At 45.9% G+C, this 17791-nt stretch overlaps 1 protein-coding gene across 3 annotated transcripts in view; it reads left to right on the top strand.

Moving 5' to 3' along the window:
• The window catches only part of LOC138573535 (lysine-specific demethylase 4B-like), a 2173569-nt gene that overhangs the window by 143320 nt on the left and 2012458 nt on the right, over positions 1 to 17791 (top strand). For all 3 annotated transcript variants that reach the window (XM_069649346.1, XM_069649347.1, XM_069649348.1), the window contains exon 8: positions 16173 to 16310. In XM_069649346.1, the coding sequence (XP_069505447.1) occupies positions 16173 to 16310 (138 nt within the window). The remainder of the gene's footprint in view (positions 1 to 16172; positions 16311 to 17791) is intronic.

Here is a 17791-nt window from a genome sequence, read left to right as displayed (position 1 = left end):
TGGGGGCAGGAAGTGAGAGGTGCCCGAAACTCCCTGTGCTTAGTCTCCTAGGCGACCCAAATGCACTCTGTGATTGGCCAGCTGACTTGTCTGGCAAGGACAGCCACCCTTCTGGGTGACTGCTCGGCTGGAATGAATGGGAGAAACCTGCATACAAGGCGAAGCTTTTTGGCTTGCAAGGCAGAGTCGACCACTGGACTTGTTGTGGTTGCTCTGTACAGTTGCTGACAGCTTCTTTACTTCACAAGCCTTAACAGCTTGTGGCCCTGCTTTGAATTCTATCTACAAAGGCTTTTCAAACATTGTGCAAGACCTTTTACCTACCACTGAGAAGTGCTTCAGTTTCACCTAGACTTTGGCTCAATTGACTTTGGCTTAGCCTGGCTCCCTGAATGACTTCTTCCCTCTGTGAATGCGTTTGGTCTTCCTTCCAGGAAAGGGATAACTAACTTTGCATTGGGGGGTTTACAAAAGTACTTGCCTGCTTTGAGAAATATTTGTGAGATCTCTTGTCATAATAACCTTTCTCTTTGACAAACTCTTAAAGCTGATTCTAAATGCAACAGTGATCTTAATGTCCCCAGCACCCTAACTATTGAAGTCACCTGACGGTGTAGGTAGTGTATGTGGGCCATCCCAAAAGGGTACTTACTGGTTTAGAAATATTAAGAGTGTATTTTTGAAGTGTATTTGAGTGTTACTGTTATATTGCTCCCTTCTGAAGAAGGCTTATTCTAACTGACTGATAAACTAATAATGGTTTATTCAAGAAACCTTGTGTATAAGTGTTAATTTGAATACTTGTCACAATCTCTAACTCCCCTACAGCTCACATTGACCCCTCTTGAGATAAGCCTGGCTGCTCAACACGCTACCAACCTGTGTAGTAAACGCGAATACCAAAGGTTGGGTTCCTATTGCCAGGAGGTCAGGGTTGTAGTGCACCCAAAGGGTACTGCAAACAATCTTGCCTAACACTGACCCATGGTAACGTTCTTTTGACTGGATGTTCCTTCCACGTATCCTTCTTCCCCTCTCATCCTACCCCGCATTAAAACTTCTCTTGCGGTTGCAGTCTACGTTTTCTCAGGGGGAGTAACCGTCAAGCACATGGTAATACTACACTGGTCAAAACGGAACTGAGGCCAACGGGCACTGTGCGGGCTGCATATACCTGCATCAACGTCGAGATGGAGGCCTCTGAGGGACATTGACCTGGCATGGAAGCACAGCGCCCTCTGCTGAACTTTTTTCTTTGCACAGGCAGCAACCTGGATATTGGAAATATTAAAGATGAGGAATACATGGGAGGAACATCCAGTCGAAAGAACATTACCATGGGTAAGTAACTTGCTCTTCTGTGCTAATTCCCTTCAACCTTAGCAACCCCCACCTCTTTTGCTGGACTTTAGGACTTTTTAATTTTAACCCTGGAGTGAGAGGGACCTTTTTTCTCACTCTCGTATTTTGACCTGATTCGGATAATCAGTTTCCTCCGTTTTTGGAGTCTGACAAACTCCCTAGGGATATATCCTTTTTGTATGGTGACACACAGCATCTTCAGTGCATTGTCACTGAGAAATCCCTCAGATTTCTCGTAATGTTTAAATACCTTTTCTTTTGAGAGCTACTGTTCCCAAGAATAGTGAAGTGAAATTAACTTTACTTTCTCTTTGTGGGTCCAGCACGCACCATCTTATGTGGAGTGCTGGTGGGGTTGAGGGGAGGGGGGGGGAGGGTTACCTAGTAGCCCCTTAACCTACATTCTCATTTAACATTTGTTACCCTCACTACTTTAAATGGCTGTGGCAGTGGTTTAATTTTTGTACTATTGTGCTTTTCTACCGCTACCGTATAGCACCCAGGGGTGACCATTTTGTCAAAATGGCCCGTGCCCTTTTTTGCCATTTTCTGTTTGAGGTCTTGCTTGGCGTTTACTGTGCATCGAGGCCAAGTTGAGCCCTTTGTTAGTTTTGTCTTTGGTCGGCTTCAGCCCTGAAGCCCGCCACTGGCTCCAGTGTGTCTGAAAGGGCAGGAAGTGAGGGGAGGTTCCCGAAATCCCCTGTCAGTTGTCTCTAGGAATGTCCGAATGCAACCAGTCCTGATTGGCTTGCTGTCCTTTTAGGACAGCCACCCTGCTGTGATGCACAGCCTAGCCTGTGCATGAATGGGAGAAACCTGCTTAAAAGGCGAGGGTTTTGGGACTAGAGGGAGAGTCGACCACTGGGAGAACCCCCCCGATGAAGAAACCGTGAACGAAGCTTGCTGCATCCTCCTGCACCTTTGAATTAACTAGTGAAGCCCTGCTGCTGTGCTGAAACTCCTTTTTCTGATCGACCAGATAAGCTCCAGAAGGGACGACTTCTTCCCTTGGGTTAGTGTGACTAACCCCGAGACAAATTACACTGGACCATCTTTAATGATTGGCTGTACGTCTTCACTGCTGCAAGAACCAAGTGCCAGGGGTCGAGAAATCTGTAGTGCAAGCTCCGAAATCTGGCTAGAAGCTCCAGGAGTCGCCTAAGGACCCGCCAGAAGCAGGACGACCAGCGTTCAAGCCCCCTCACCAGAGTAGAGGAGCCAAGCAGTTAAGGAAGCCCAACCAGTGTCTGAGAACCGCAGTGGTGCCATTTACCGAGCGCTGAAACCGCGAAGTGCTACTGAACCAAAAAGATGCCAACTCCCTCCAATTGCTGCCACAGGAGCCCTCCAGACGTCCTCCCTCTTGTCCCCACAACTGAGGCAAAGGAACCCAGGGTCTGCACCACAGCAACAAGACAGAATCCAGCTGGACTACTCTTCAAACCAGAGGTACTGTTTAGACTTGGGGTACTTACCTCATTGTCTTTTTGAGCTGTGCTTTTCTCAGTTGAGACTTGCATTGGCTTACCTTGGAGTTGATGCCAACTCTGCTTTTCACAGGCTTAACCGCTTGTGAACATAAAAGCGATTTCTACAGAACTCTGTAACTTTGCAAGACATTGCCATGCGAAGTGACTCTGCTCCATAGACTGTGCTCTTATTGACTTTGGCTGTCCTGGCTCCCTGCAGACTCTTCTAGAACATTGACTGTGACATTGCTGTCCCTAATAGATGGTCACATGTTGTAAACTGAACCTTTCCTTTCTGCAACCACAAAATCTGCAAAGCATAACTAGTGATGTATAAATGCCATTACTGTCCTTGTGAATGAAGTTCCCTCCGGGTGTAGGAAGTGTGTAAAAAGCATATCCAAAGAGTATCCACTAACTTGTGCTTGTTCTGGAAAAGTATTTTAAAGTATATTTGATTGTTATATAACTTGCCATTTTTAAAGAACGCTTATCTAAAAATTGATGTTAAAATAAACTATAAACTGAAACCTTGATTGTAAGTGTTGGCTACTTGTATTTGTGAATTTCATTGCTACAGATGGGCCTGGCTTCTCAGTCACCCTACCAACTTGTGTAGTACAGACCTATACCAAAAGGTGGGTTACCTAATACCAAGTAGACCAGTGTTGTGTAGTCTCACACATTTTTACTACATCTATTCTTATATGTCGGACTATGGAAAGCATGTGAATCTAAGCAGATACAAGCATCGGAAATACGATTACGGTTATTTATGTGTTGGGACAGTTTTTCTGAAGTCCAGCTAAGGGCTTAGCAAAACCATTCAACAGACAGTACAAGACTCCACTCTTAGTATACAGTATAAGGCTGTACCACCAGAGTTCATGATAGTGTAGACGGAGCAGCCATGCTTATCTTGGGAGGGAGAGAGGGCTGTAGAATCAGTACAAATTAAACCAATACAAATGGTCTAAAACACAAACACTGTATTGTACAAATAAATGGTTTATTTAAATAGGCCCAGTTAAAACTTGGGGGCAATACATACTAATCATATTATATGTAATGACAATTATACAAACACTATGCTTGAAGGTCCACAGACCAAAGCATAATCCTTTGGAACACCTAACAGTAGTTCTAGGGAAGCCAAACCTTTTTATACACATTCACTATAGGTCGCACCTGATTTTGGGGTAAAAACCAATGGTTACTTTCAGATTGCATTCAGTAATTCAAGGTTAGTAGACCCTACCAGTTGTACCGTCACGCTCAGTAACAAATCACATAATCTGTCAACAAAACAATGTTTTGTGAATAATGGAAAACTTATTCTAGGTACAGTAAAAACCCTATAACTACTGTTGTGATAGATGTTACTCACCTAGTATAACTTGAGGATGTAATATTCAATTACAGGTGCTTTTTAGATCAGTGAAACACAGATTGAGATGAGCAATAACTCTAGTAACTTATTTTTGGATGGCACACAGCTAACTCAAGGTAAGTAAAACCCATATATTTTTTCAAGGAGCGATCAGCAACTTGGGCAGGTATAAACCCAAGACTCTTGTTGTGTTGGCCTAAAACAGACCAGGGAAAGCAAAACCCAATCTTACACTTTATGAATGACTCATAAAACCTAATCAAGACTTATTCTGGACAGGATAACAGCAAGTCGGGGGAACACTCATACAATTATCCTAACAGGAAAAATAAAGGGAAAAAGCATTACTTTTGGGAAGAGGCACAACCAAATCACAGGTGAGTAATATACCCTTACATCTACATTCTGTTGGAATGGCTGAACAGTTTCTAAGGAAAGAAAGATGTTGCACTATTCTGAAAAGTATCTGTAACACACATTCATGGTAATTAAGAACTTTTGTAACTATTCACTCTTATATTTACCAACCAGCTCTTTTACAAGTAACTTTCAAACACTTATTCTCTTTTCTAGGCAATCCCTTAAGTCTTTCCCTTATTCTTTGAGCATGAATGTTCTCAGTGGCAGAAGGGGGGGATTGGAGGGGGGGGTGTCACTAGGGTCTAGTCTCCAACAGGCAGTGACTGGATAGATTCTTAAGTAGCAAAAGTCAGAGTTCCTAAGGAAGACTTAAGGGATTGCCTAGAAAAGAGAATACGTGTTTTTGAAAGTTACTTGTAAAAGAGGTGAGTATTTTACTTTGTTAGTTGAGGGTCCAAGGGTTTCAGAGGATAGGAGGGTCCAGGGGCTAGGATTCCAGCAGTGGGACTGGGTGAACTGGACGAGAGGCCTCCCAATCGCAGAAAACACCCCACAACTACACAGGAATCACAGGTGACGTAAGTAAATACCCAAGTCAGCACAGTAGCGCAGCACAGAAGATTTTGCAGCAGGAGGGCTTCAGGATCTGCAGCCAAAAACCCAGTCGGTGGATTCCTTGTCGTGGTGACTGAAAACAGGACCTTGGAAGGGACTTTGCAGCAGGGATCAAACGGGAAAAGTCTCTAGGCAAGGTTTTCCTCACGGCTGGATGCGGCTCTGTGGATTTGGCTCCTTTTACAGGAGCACAGAAGATGACAGAATATCGCTGGTTGGATTCTCGTCATTACAAAGGTCCAGCACTCTGGTGAGGACTTTTTCGGACTTGATTCTTGTCTCTGGAGATACACCAGAATGCCCACAAAGTTTCAGCGAGATTCAGAATCCAGAAGACCATGCACTGCACAATGGCTCGAGGTCCCAGGCTATTGGGGTATTGCACTCCTGCAAGGTCGCAGCACGGCGTGGGATGGCTCAAAATGCAGGTCGTCTTGAGTCTAGTGGGTCTCACCAGGCTCGGTCTTCGTTTTTGGAGCCCCAGGGCGATTGCAAGGAAGGGCTACAGCAGGCTCCGGTTACACAGCAGGCTCTCCGGTTGCTGGAAAGCATCTCAGCTGCTTTTCCTTCATCCTCTTCAATTTTGGTTCCAGTGACTTGTCTTCAGCTTGCAGGTTCTGAGTATTTAACAGGAACTGCAGCACAACCTCTGCATGCTCTCCCTGCATTTTACAACAAGGGGCGGTCTGGTTGTCCAATCAGGACAGCCAGCCCCCCACTGGGATTTGTCCCCATTCATGCAAGGAGGAAGACAAAGGACTGTGGAGTTTTGGACTCCTCTCTCGCTTCCTGCCTTCACAGGCCGACTGAAGCCTGGGCGGGGGAGTCCAGAGGATCCCCGCCGAAGATATAAATCACACAATGGAATTTCCCACCGTGGATGTCAGGTGAAGGAAAAAGGAAGGACAAACAGTAAAATTGCAAAAAAAAGACCAGGGACACTTTGGTAAAATGAGCACCCTTGGGTACCTTTACTGCAGCTGTGAACACAGCCCACGGTAAAGCTGCACCAAATTAGTAAAAGGTATTGATGCCACCAGATATTGAAGGTAAGCTTGTCCTTGTAACAGAATTGTTAGTTAGTGTGAAAGGGGATACTTTCTTTTTTCTCCCCAGCACTCCATATAAGGTGGGGGTGTGCTGGTTTCACCAAATATGTAAAAGGGATCCAAAGATCCTTTCTACCCCATAGGCACTGTAGTTCTCTCAAAGTTAGCCAGAGAAAGTTAAAAGGGGAGCCCCTAGGGCAACCCAGCAACAGGCACTTAATGCCAAAAAGTAGTTGGAGGATAACTTTAAAAAGACACCAGAGACAGTCTAAAAAATGACACCCATAAAAAGAATAAAAGATTGAGTGTGGAAATAAGTTCCCACTCAGAGGTATAAGGAAAAATAATTCACCAGTAAAGCAAAAAAGTTCTGGGGTTGACACAGGTCAGGAAGATTTACCATTTCCATGAAAATCTTATTTAATGGTATGTATCCCAGCGGTTTGGTGTTTAGCGATGATGCCACAACTATTGAACTATAGGTTGGGAAACAGATATATTGGAGTATTAAGTGAAATGTTTGTGGAGCTCATGGCCAAAATGGCTGACTGTTTCGCTGTGGCAACGCTAATCAACTCTGGTGCCCCTGAAGATTTCTCTGCCGGAGGGCCGGGTCCTGATTGGCCTGCCTTGCCTGCCTGCTCCTCCCCTTCTCCCTTAAATGGAGAGAGGGGAGACCGACGGGCAAAGCCGCAGGCCAAGGGACAAGGCATGAAGAACTCTCTGCTCCTCTCAGCTGCTCGACGCTGCTGACCGCTGCCTGCAGAATCCCGCAAGCAGCCAACCAAAGTAAGTGGCCCTTTCATGTCAAGCAGGCTGCTCCCCGAGTTACAACCTCTCCCTCTGCTGTTCCACTGAACCCCTTTGCCCTCAGATCGACCCGCCTCAGAGCACGCATGCATGGCAACCCTCACCTCCCTAATCCCCGGCCCACTCACCTCAAGAATGTTCGCCTTGGCTCTAGGATCACCGATACACCTAGTGCATGGCGCATCCCAGCACAATCCACCTTCTGCCCCCTCTCAGCCATCTCATGTCACCTAAGAGTCCCGCCAAGACAGGCACTTGTGCCTAAGCAAAAGCCTAGAGTGACCAGAACTAGTCCCTCTTCGACTCTGCATACACCCCACAGCCAGTTCACAAGTATGTCGGGCAGAAATTCCACCCGGCTGAGTGCTCATTCGCCTGACTATGAAGGTTCCACTGGGCCGATCACAACTTTGTTCACCCAAATGTGCCCTCCAGGTGACACCCAGAGTACCCCCCTCTTACAAAAGGGGCTTCTGCAATCTGCCATAAGGTTGCTGCTGGCTAATACACCCCTATTCCTTTCAGCAAGCAAGCTGCATTGTACCACGTAGTGTCTACCCCAAAGTTGCCACATAATGTCGCACCACTGCCCGACCTGTTGATGCTCCAAATATGCCACTGAATTATGTCTGTTCTAATGCTGCCACCTATTTTTACTGCCACTGAGCACCTGTTGATGCAAGTGTGCCAGTTATGATTTGTTCGCCCCTTTGTTGCCACCTGTGTTGCCACTATGCTACCTGTTGCCCACAGTGTGACACTGAATCATGAGTTGGCTGCACCAATGTTGCCATCTACTGTTGCTTCCACTGTGTTGTCTGTTGACACCTTCAGTGTGTCACTGATTCAAATGCTGTTCCTGCAAAATTCCCTGCTCCAACCCTCCCCTGCTCACTTAGCTGTTCCCTAATCAACGCCCGGTCGCTTCCTGCTCATGCCCTTGACATTCACAACTTCATCACAAACAAACCTAGATCTGCTAATCATCACAGAGACCCGACTCCATGAAGCTTCAGGACCTGCCCTAGCCCTCCCCCAGGGTTACACCATTTTTAGGCAGGACCGCCCCATTTTAAAAGGTGGTGGGGGTAGCCCTCATTGCACAATACTGAAAAACTTGTCATACCTCCTACCTCTGCACAACAAACGGTGAAAGACCAACCGTGGTGCAACAACATTAAACATGCCATGCTAGACAAAATAAGCACCCTGCAGGAAAAAATTAAGGGCCACCTAAACGCCCTGCCTAAAATCACTGATCCCGATACCATGTCTGCAGGCACGGGGCCAATACCAAAAGACACTTTGCTGAATAAAAACCTAAAGCCCTTTAAATCAGAAGTCCTACGCCTCATGAGACATATTAAGCCATCCCTATGCAAGGGTGACCTCTGCCCAGCCAGCCTGAACAAAGAATGTGTGGAGTCCCTAGCTCCGTTTCTCACAGCATTCATAAATGCATAATTTTCTACCGGCAGTGTCCCTCCTTCCCTCAAGGACTCATGGGTTCGACTGCTGCTAATAAAGCAACCCTCGATCCAGACTCCCCTAACAACTATAGGCCAATCACCACCGTGCCTTTCTTGTTATACTGCTTTATGTAACATTTATATCTGCAAATCGGTCCTTCCTGGAATCGCACAACATTCTGGGGAAAAGGCAATCTGGCTTCCATCAATATCATGGTACAGAGTCGGCCTTGCTAGAACTAAAGAATCAGCTACTGGAAAGAATGGATAATGGCAAGCCTCTGCTTCTCCTTCTACTGGATCTGTTGGCCACTTTTGACCACAAGTTCCTAAGTAGACACCTCACGGAGACTGCTAATTTTTCCCAGGAAGCCACAGCTTGGATCACATCATTCTTGAAGGTCATGCCATGAGGGTATTTTCTGACCAGGGCTCATTCCCAATTGACTGGTGTCCCCCAAGGCTTATGCACCTCCCCAACCTTCCACAATCTCTTCACACAACCTCTCTTTAATGATTTAGACTAGCACAGCATTGCTTTTACAAACTACGCGGAAGACACACATTCTACTCCCTCTCTCCGGCTCTTACGAGCAAGACCTTAACACTATTGAGGAGACTTATGCGCTCATCCAGGGCTGGATGGCGGCTAACTGTTTGTCTCAACAGTGACAAAATGGAAATTCTACTGGTAGGCCCTAAGGAAATGCTGAACAAACTAGACCGCCAATACAGCACCTTCAGTATTGAGAATACTGTATTCACGGTCTCTGCTGCATTTAAAACCTTGGATGTGTATCTTGACTCCACCCTATCAATGAAATGTCAAGTCGGCACCATTTTATCTTCAGCAGCTCTCAAAACCAAAATCATTAATGTAGTAAAACCTTACCTTTTGGCCAAAAACTGCCTTGACATAGCCAGAGCCACCGTAGGTGCCAAGCTGGATTACTGCAATGTCCTGCTCCTAGGCACCTCATCCAAAAACCTAAGCAAACTGTTAGGCAAGATTGAATGCAGTACCCTTTGTGTGCACTACAACAACCCAGACCTCCTGGCAATAGGTACCCAACCTTTGGTATAAGCTTGTACTACACAGGTTGGTAGCGTGTTGAGCAGCCAGGCTTATATCAAGAGGGGTCAATGTGAGCTGAGGGGGGAGGTTCCACAGAGATTGAGTGACTAGTATTCAAATAAACACACAAGTTTTCTTAAATAAACAATTATTAATTTATCAGTCAGAATTAAGCGAGCAATGTAAAATAACACACAAATACACTTCAAAACTACACACTCTTAGTTTCAAAATCAGTAAAGACCCTTTTGGGATTGGCCAGTCACAACCTACACCCTCAGGTGACTTGAATAGCTAGGGTGCTGGGGACATTAGTATCTTACTGTTTGCATTTAGAATACTCTTAGAACTTGGTCACAGGGAAAGGTTATTAGAACAAACAAGAGACCACAAATAATCTTAAGCAGGCAAATACTTTGGGATCCCCCAAGCAGCCAGTATAACTGTCAATGGGCAAAAGGTTTGAGCTGAAGCACTTCTGGTAGGTAAGTAGAAAAGTCTTTGCACAATGTTTTATAAGTCTGTGTAGAAAGAATCAGGGCCACAAGCTGTTTAGGCTTCTGAGTAGTAGAAGATGCAAGCAAGCAACTCTACAATAAGAGGCAAGTTCTCTCAGACTTCAGCATATTACTTCTGTTCCTGTGCAGCTCTGCAGATCTCACTGTTCCTGGGCTTCAGTTGTTGGGGACAAGAGGGAGGACTTCTGGGGACTCCTGCACTGTAATGGGACAGTCACCGCTCGCAAACAGCAATCTTCGAACAAGTGGCACTTCGATCTTTCAGCTCCTTGCGACTACCACAAATGGCAACATCGCGTTTGGCTGTCAAGATGGACTCTCCTTGCTTCTGGGGTCCCGCACTCTGAGACTCAGGCTCAGTCAGTCCTGGTTCCTGGGAGTCCGGATGGATCTTCCTGGAGCTCTTGACCAACTTAAAAGCAACGCACACAATCTGGTGTTCCTCTCCCTGATGTTTTGGTTTCCAGCAGCAACTCTTTGGAAATGCAACCAGCTCCTAGAGAATGTCCAAGTGGCTGATTTTGGATTTGATTGGTCCCACCAACTCAAAGGAGAAGTCGTCCTTGCAGGGAGCTTTTCTGTCGACCCAAATTTGGAATTTCAGCACAGCAGCAGGGCTTCACCAGGCAAACCAACGGTCCAGGAGTCGCAGCAGGCGTCCTCTTCAAGTTCTTCTTTGGTTCCTTCGTCCAGTGGTCGACTCTGCCTTCCAAGCCAAAAGCTTTGCCTTTTTATTCAGTTCTCTCCCATTCATTCCAGCCTAGCTGTCAGTCACCCAGCAGGGTGGGTGTCCTTGCCAGACAGTTTGCCGGTCAATCGCCACAGAGTGCATTTGGGTCTCCTAGGAGACTAAGCACAGGGAGTTTTGGGCACCTCCCTCACTTCCTGCCCCACCAGACACCCTGGAGCCAGAGGCGGGCTTCACTCGTGAATCCCGCCGAAGGCAAAGTGAACAAAGGGATCAACCCTGGTTTGATGCAGAGAAAATATCAAGAATGACCTTTCCAGACCAGGGCCATTTTGACAAAAATGGCATCCTTGGGTGTTTTACTGCAGCTGCGAATGCAGCCTGCGGTAAATGCACACCATAGTAGTTAAAAGTAAACCACTGCCACCAGCCATTAAGTGAGGAAAGGGTAACCTAAAATTGTTACATGAGAAGCTACACAAAGGGGATACGAAGTAAACCCTCCAGCACCCTTTGGTAAGATAGTGTGTGCTGGGTCTAGAAAGTTACAAATGTAAATAAAGTCAATTTCACTTTACTGCTTTGGGAAACAGTAGTTCATCCCAGAGAAGGTACTTACACCTTGGGGAAATCTGAAAGACTTCCCTGTGCCACTGCACTGAAGGTGCTGTGTGATACAATGTAAAAGATGCCTATGGAGTTTGTCAGACTTCACAACCAAAAGAAACCGTGTTGAAAAATCACATTACAATACATGAGAGAGTGGGAAAAGGGGGGGTCTCACTCTCTCCAGGTAATAGTCCTCAAAATCCAGAAAAGTTGCTGGGGGTCTCTAAGATTGAGGGATTGGCACATTTCTGAGAATTCTCCCCAACACAAACCACACAATGCGCTCAGAGCGGCTCTAAGCATTCCTAAGAGGACATCTCTCACGCCAGACGTGATGTTCACTGGCTCCCAGTCAAAGAGCACATACTGTTCAAGACCCTCACCATCACCCACCCCACAGATGTCTCTCTCAGTCCACACCCCCTATCTGTCAGAACGAATTCACCAGGTGCCCGCAAACAGACCCAAACGGGCACAATACTCACACCCATTTTCAGTTCCAGCCTTCAAAAGAGACAAAGCCGGTGGTGCCAGCTTCTCGATTTTGGCACTAAAAAACTAGAATGCACGAACACTTGGCCTCAGAAATGTGTTCAGAAAAGCATTGAAAATTAAGCTTTTCAACTAAACTGTATTTAATGTAGTTCCTCTCCAACTGTGGAACATGCCTACTTGTATTACTGCATTGAACCTTGTAATGTTTCTCCCCTCTCAGCATTCCTCCTATGTAATCTGTAACCAAGTGAATCATCTAACAGCGCCACGATGCCTTGGGGCTGCTGAGAACTTATAAATTCAAATAAATAATAAATAAAAATTGCCAAAGGGTCAATTGCAATCAGAAAGGTACATGGTGAACTCGGCTTCAACAGCGACTATCTGCTCGTGAAAGTCAGCCCATCACCCAACTGCACCATAACCATCCACATTCTTTACCGTCCTCCAGGGCCCGTTACGGACTTCCAGGAATCCCTTCTACATGCCGTTTCGGACAACCTTAAAAAAAATCCACCAAATCTATCCTCCTGGGAGACGTCAATTTAGGCTTGAATGATCCTTCTGACTCGCACGCAGCCAACCTCAATAAAGCTCTCTCTACCTTAGGTTTCCAACAAGCAGTCGATAATCCTATCCACATAAGTTTGCAACCTTGATTGGACTGCTCATCAGAACTGCACTCCCTCCATCACTTCCGTCACCCCTATTCCTTGGTCTGATTACCACGCCATCCACTTGGAGCTTAAACTTACCAAAGGGCCTGCAACACACTTGCCTCCACTCCCACCTGACCTTGCTAGGAGCTCCCGGCAACTCGCAAAGGAAAGTCTCCTACCCCCCTACTTGTGCCAGCCCTCCAGCCCCCTTTTTCCAACAACTTGGACACTCTGGCCGCCAACACCATCTCTTAAGCAGTAGACGCCATAGCTCCTCTCACCCTCAGGAAGGCCAAACGTACCAAACATACTAATGCATGGTTCTGCCCCGAACTTCTTGAACTACAGAGCAAGAAAAGACTAGCACTCTCCTCCTGGCTAGCAAAACCTAATTATGCCACTAGACTAATTTTCAAAAGAATACAGAGCTGCCCTTATTAAAGCAAAATCAAACTCTTTCAACCCCAGGATCGCAAACGCCAAGTCTGGATCCAAAGAAATTTGCCATCTTTAGAGAGCTGGAATTGCCAGCTCCCATCCCGCCTACCCTCACAAAAGACGAGGAATGGTGCAAGTGTCCAGGAAGCTATGCTGGACAAGCTGAACTTGCTTCAAAATAAAATAATTGATCACCAACCGACCCTGGAAAAATATATCTCCTCCGTCCATTGTAAATCCTCCACCGACTCTCCTCCCTTTTCCTTTAAGGAAATGAGCAAGTTAGAGGTGGCAGCACTACTCGAATCTATCAAACCTTCTAATTGTAAAGCAGATGCCTGCCCAGCCCAACTGATCAAAGGTTGCGCAATCCCCCTGACACATTCATCACAGCTTTTATGAACGCCTCCTTCACTTCAGGCCATGTCCCTGCCTGCCTTAAAGAAGCTTGGCTATGACCACTCCTTTAAAAAAAATAAAAAAATTTTTTTAAAAAAAGAACCTGCTCTTGACACGACCATCCCAGCAAATTGGACCTATCACTACGGTCCCCTTTTTAGTCAAAATTCTTGACAAAGCAGCTTACCTGCATGTACATTAATTCCTAGAGTCCAACTTGCTGGATCTCGGCCAGTCTGGCTTCAGGCCCGGCCATGGGACAGAAACCGCATTACTACACCTAGACTTATCCGCAGCATTTGACCTGGTGAACCATGATACTCTCTGCCACCACCTCTCCTCTGCTGCCAATTTCTCACCTAAACCTACAGCCTTGGTCACATCATTTCTCCAAGAAAGAGTGATGGAAGTTTTCTCTGACCAAGCATGCGCAAAAACTAATTTCATTAAATGTGGGGTCCCTCAAGGATCTTGCATCAAACCCACCCGCCACAACCTTCTCATGAGGCCTCTTTTTAACTTCACATATACTAAGTGGATGACACTCAGATCCTCATCCCCTTCACAGGGAACTACGAAACCGACAGCAAAACTCTTAATTCCATCTACTTAGAGATCCAAACTTGGATGGCGGAAAATTGGCTGTGCCTAAACGGCAAAAAAACGGAACTCTTATTTATTGGCTCACTAGGAACTCTCAAGAAACTTGATTTAAAGTACAATTCGTTCTCAGTAGATGACACCCCCATCCCGGTCTCGCAAGCAGTGAAAACCTTGGGAGTCTATCTGGACTTGACCCTCTCAATGAACAGACAGGTTAACGCCATCTCATATGCCGTGGCCTACCACTCTAAACTGATCAGGGCAGCTAGACCTTTCCTAACAAAACTGAACTGCCTTGCCAGAACAATGTCTCAGCTGGACTATTGCAATGCTCTTCTGGCTGGCACTTATTCCAAAAACATCAGAAAACTTCAGATGGTCCAAAACAATGCACTTAGAGCTGCCACTGGCATTTCCAAACATGTCCAAATTTCAGCAACCAGAAAGCTTGTCCACTGGCGCCCCATCGAGGAACGCATAATGTTCAAAACCCTCACACTCACCCACAAATGTCTGCATGACACCACTCCCCTTTACCTCTCAACGGATTTCCAAACCCTCCTCAGACTCACCAGAACTGCCTACTTAAATAGGATCACCATCTCTAAAACCCTCAGGGTTTGGGTAGGAGGAGCCATCTTTCCGGTCATTGCAGCATCCAACTGGAACTCCCTCAGCAAATGAGAAATGTTGACTTGCACACAGCATTTAGGAACGCTGTCAATACGCTAATGTTTGTATATATGCACTCTAGGAACTTTTTCTGTAACAAACTTTTATGTATATGTGTGACTGAACTGTACTGAGCTAGGCCTTCGCTCCCTGTAACCCCGAGCTAAGCCTAAATTCTTGTAACTAAGACATATTCTTGCGACAGCACCTCAATGCCCTTGGGCTGTAGCGCGCTTTACAAATTAAAAAAATAAAATAAATTAACTTGGCTGGAATTAAGCGGAAAAGCTAAACGCACTGCAGCTCTGCTGAGTTGTGTAAGATGTTTTCTCTGCTTTGGAATTGATGGACATCTGGAGTGCGCGCATTCACTACTAAGGCGGAAGCCATGGCAGAGGTGGTAGGTATAGCTGCAGTGCGCATGCTAAGGGGAAGCCGTGGGGGAGTGGTTGGGAATATGGTGCACAACTGGCAGGCTGGTGTGACAGCGCCTGAAGCTTTTTAATGTTTTTCTTTTTTTATTGTTGCCACTTTCATGCATAGTGCATCTAGCATCCATGGCACCTTTATTCATTACCTGGCCTAATGTCCCGGGAGGATAGCTCAGCGGCAGCGTGCGCGTCTTGGAAGCAAGACGACACGAAGCAGCAACAGGTTCGATCCCCGGGTCCGCGCTTAGAAACCTCCGGGTGTTTAAGCGCGTTATAAATACGTAACTAAGACAAAAATAAAAAAACGCAATTACGCAACTAAGAAAAACAAACAATTCCTGTAACAGCGCCTCGATGCCTGCGGGCTGTGTGAGCGCTTTATAAATGTAAAAATAAAATAAATAAATGTTAATTAGGAACTGTCATGACGGCTATAAGGGCACACTGAAGATGCTTGCATGTCTGTTTTCTGAAGGTATACTCTGGTCCTCTTAATTTACCAATACAAGACCCACATCCCCCTCTGCTCCCTATAATTTTGGTGGAACCACCGGGCTAGAGGAAGTATGGCTGAGCAGCAGCACCTGCTATTCCAATATTGTGACCACCACAGAGCTTAGTTGTGCCTCATTGTGATTTACTTAAGTACTCCTCCAGTAATGTAACTGCACACAGCTCTTCTAGTTCACGTCGAAACAAAATGTACATTGTGTAAGGCTATTGCATTACTTTGGCACACACCTTGCTTTTATACTACACTGCAATCCTTTTATATGTCTGCACCTTCTGTTTTTCTCTGATATTTGGGTCTGTACATCCATCTATATCTATAAAACCACTGTTACCATTTTTGTTGTTGTAAATGTTATGCAATCATTGGACCATGTGTGGTGTTCTGTGATCTTTCACTTGTGGCGTCTGGTGACAATAAAACCAAGAATGAAACTTTTTTAATACTTGAAAGCATATTGCCACCTGGTATTTTTATGTACAGGTTGAAAACGTGATGTGGGGTTGACATGTCATTCTTTTCTTTTTTCCTCCCCTGCTCTTAATCTCAGGTAACTCAGGAGGCTGGTGAGTTCATGATCACCTTTCCCTATGGATATCATGCAGGATTTAACCACGGATTCAACTGTGCAGAGTCAACAAATTTTGCCACGCTGCGATGGATTGACTATGGAAAAATGGCCACACAGGTCAGGGGCAATGGCAAGGCTTGTGGGAGGGAGACTGTTTAGGAGTTGCTGTTTGGCAATATGCTATAGGGCAGGGGTCTACAACCTTTGTCTCTGACTTGCACTACAATTCAAATCCGCCCCAGCATATTCAATGGAGAGGAACCATGCGATTTGTAGTCAGTCCAAAAAGTTTGTAGATCCAACGGTTGCAGAGCCCTGCTGTATGGCCTTGCAAACGTTGGGGAGGGAGGTGGAGTGCTTCATAGTGGCCCTCGAGGGCTTAGCCTGGCAGGGTTTCGGGCTGTCTGCAATGCTTGTGGCTTCTGTCTGGTGTTTGGGTGATATGGGTATGTGTAATGGCTAGAAATGAAAACTACAACGGGATGCTTGAGGGGCTCCTGGATGGATTTGGTTTTGTACACCATATTGGTGGGGCTCTTGGGGGGGGGGGGGGGAGGGGGGGGTTTGATGTACCAGGTGAAGGGGTTCCAGGACGGACCACAAGCCTTGTCTGAGCAGTGGCAAAAGGGTTTACTGTTGGGCAATATTAGGCAAGTTTGTATGTAGTAACCCTGTGTGAGACTACACCTGCCTTGTCCTCTTGGCAGTAGGTAACCCGACCTTTGGTATAGGCCTGTACTACACAAGTTGGTAGTGACTGAGCAGCTAGGACTATCTCAAGAGGGGTCAATGTGAGCTGTAGGGTTGTAACATAGTGATTCAGGGGCAAGTATTAAAATAACACTTATACGCAAGGTTTTTTGAATAAAATAATTTATTAATGTAACCATCAGTTTTAAAATAAGCCGCCTTTAGAAGGGAGCAATATGCAACACTTAAAATGCACTTCAAAATAACACACCCCTTCAGGTCATTAAAGTAAGTTAATACGCTTTTGGGATGGCACGCAGACCCTTCCTACACCCTGAGGTGACTTCAATAGTTAGGACACTGGACATTAATATATAACTTTTCACACTTAAATGGTAATACTGAAGTTGTAGTGAAAAGGTTAGGGAAGAAAACAATGGTTAAAGCACTTTAGAATCCCCCAATGCAATGTAGGTTAACCCTTTCCCAGCTATAAAAGTGAGGGAGCCAGGACAGCCAAGGGGAGCTGAGGCACTTCTTGAAGATTGGCACAATGTTAGTTTTGTTGCAAAAGAAATCACTGTTAGGCTACAAGCTGGGAGGCTTGTAAAAGGCAAAGCTGCAAGCAACTCTGCAAAAGGCAGCAAATACAAGTCTCAACTGAGAGCAAGCTAGCTACTTGCAACAGATGCTAGTACCCCTAGTTACAGTACCTTGCGTCGGAAGAAAAAGGTTCCAGCAGGGTTCTGTTCCTGCTGTAGTCCTGCAGATCCTGTTGTTCCTGGGCCTCAGTCATGGGGACAAGCGGGAGGACGTCTGGGGACTCCTGCACTATTGTTTAAAGGTCGGCGGCAACAATGGGCACAATTCAGATCAGCTGCACTTCACGGTTTCAGCTACTCTCTAAT

The sequence above is a fragment of the Ambystoma mexicanum genome, chromosome 1p, assembly GCF_040938575.1.
Source record: "Ambystoma mexicanum isolate Mex_15411 chromosome 1p, UKY_AmexF1_1, whole genome shotgun sequence".
Classification (NCBI taxonomy): domain Eukaryota; kingdom Metazoa; phylum Chordata; class Amphibia; order Caudata; family Ambystomatidae; genus Ambystoma; species Ambystoma mexicanum.
The sequence above is the reverse complement of the archived record's forward strand: the minus strand, read 5'-3'. Positions and strand labels throughout refer to the sequence as shown.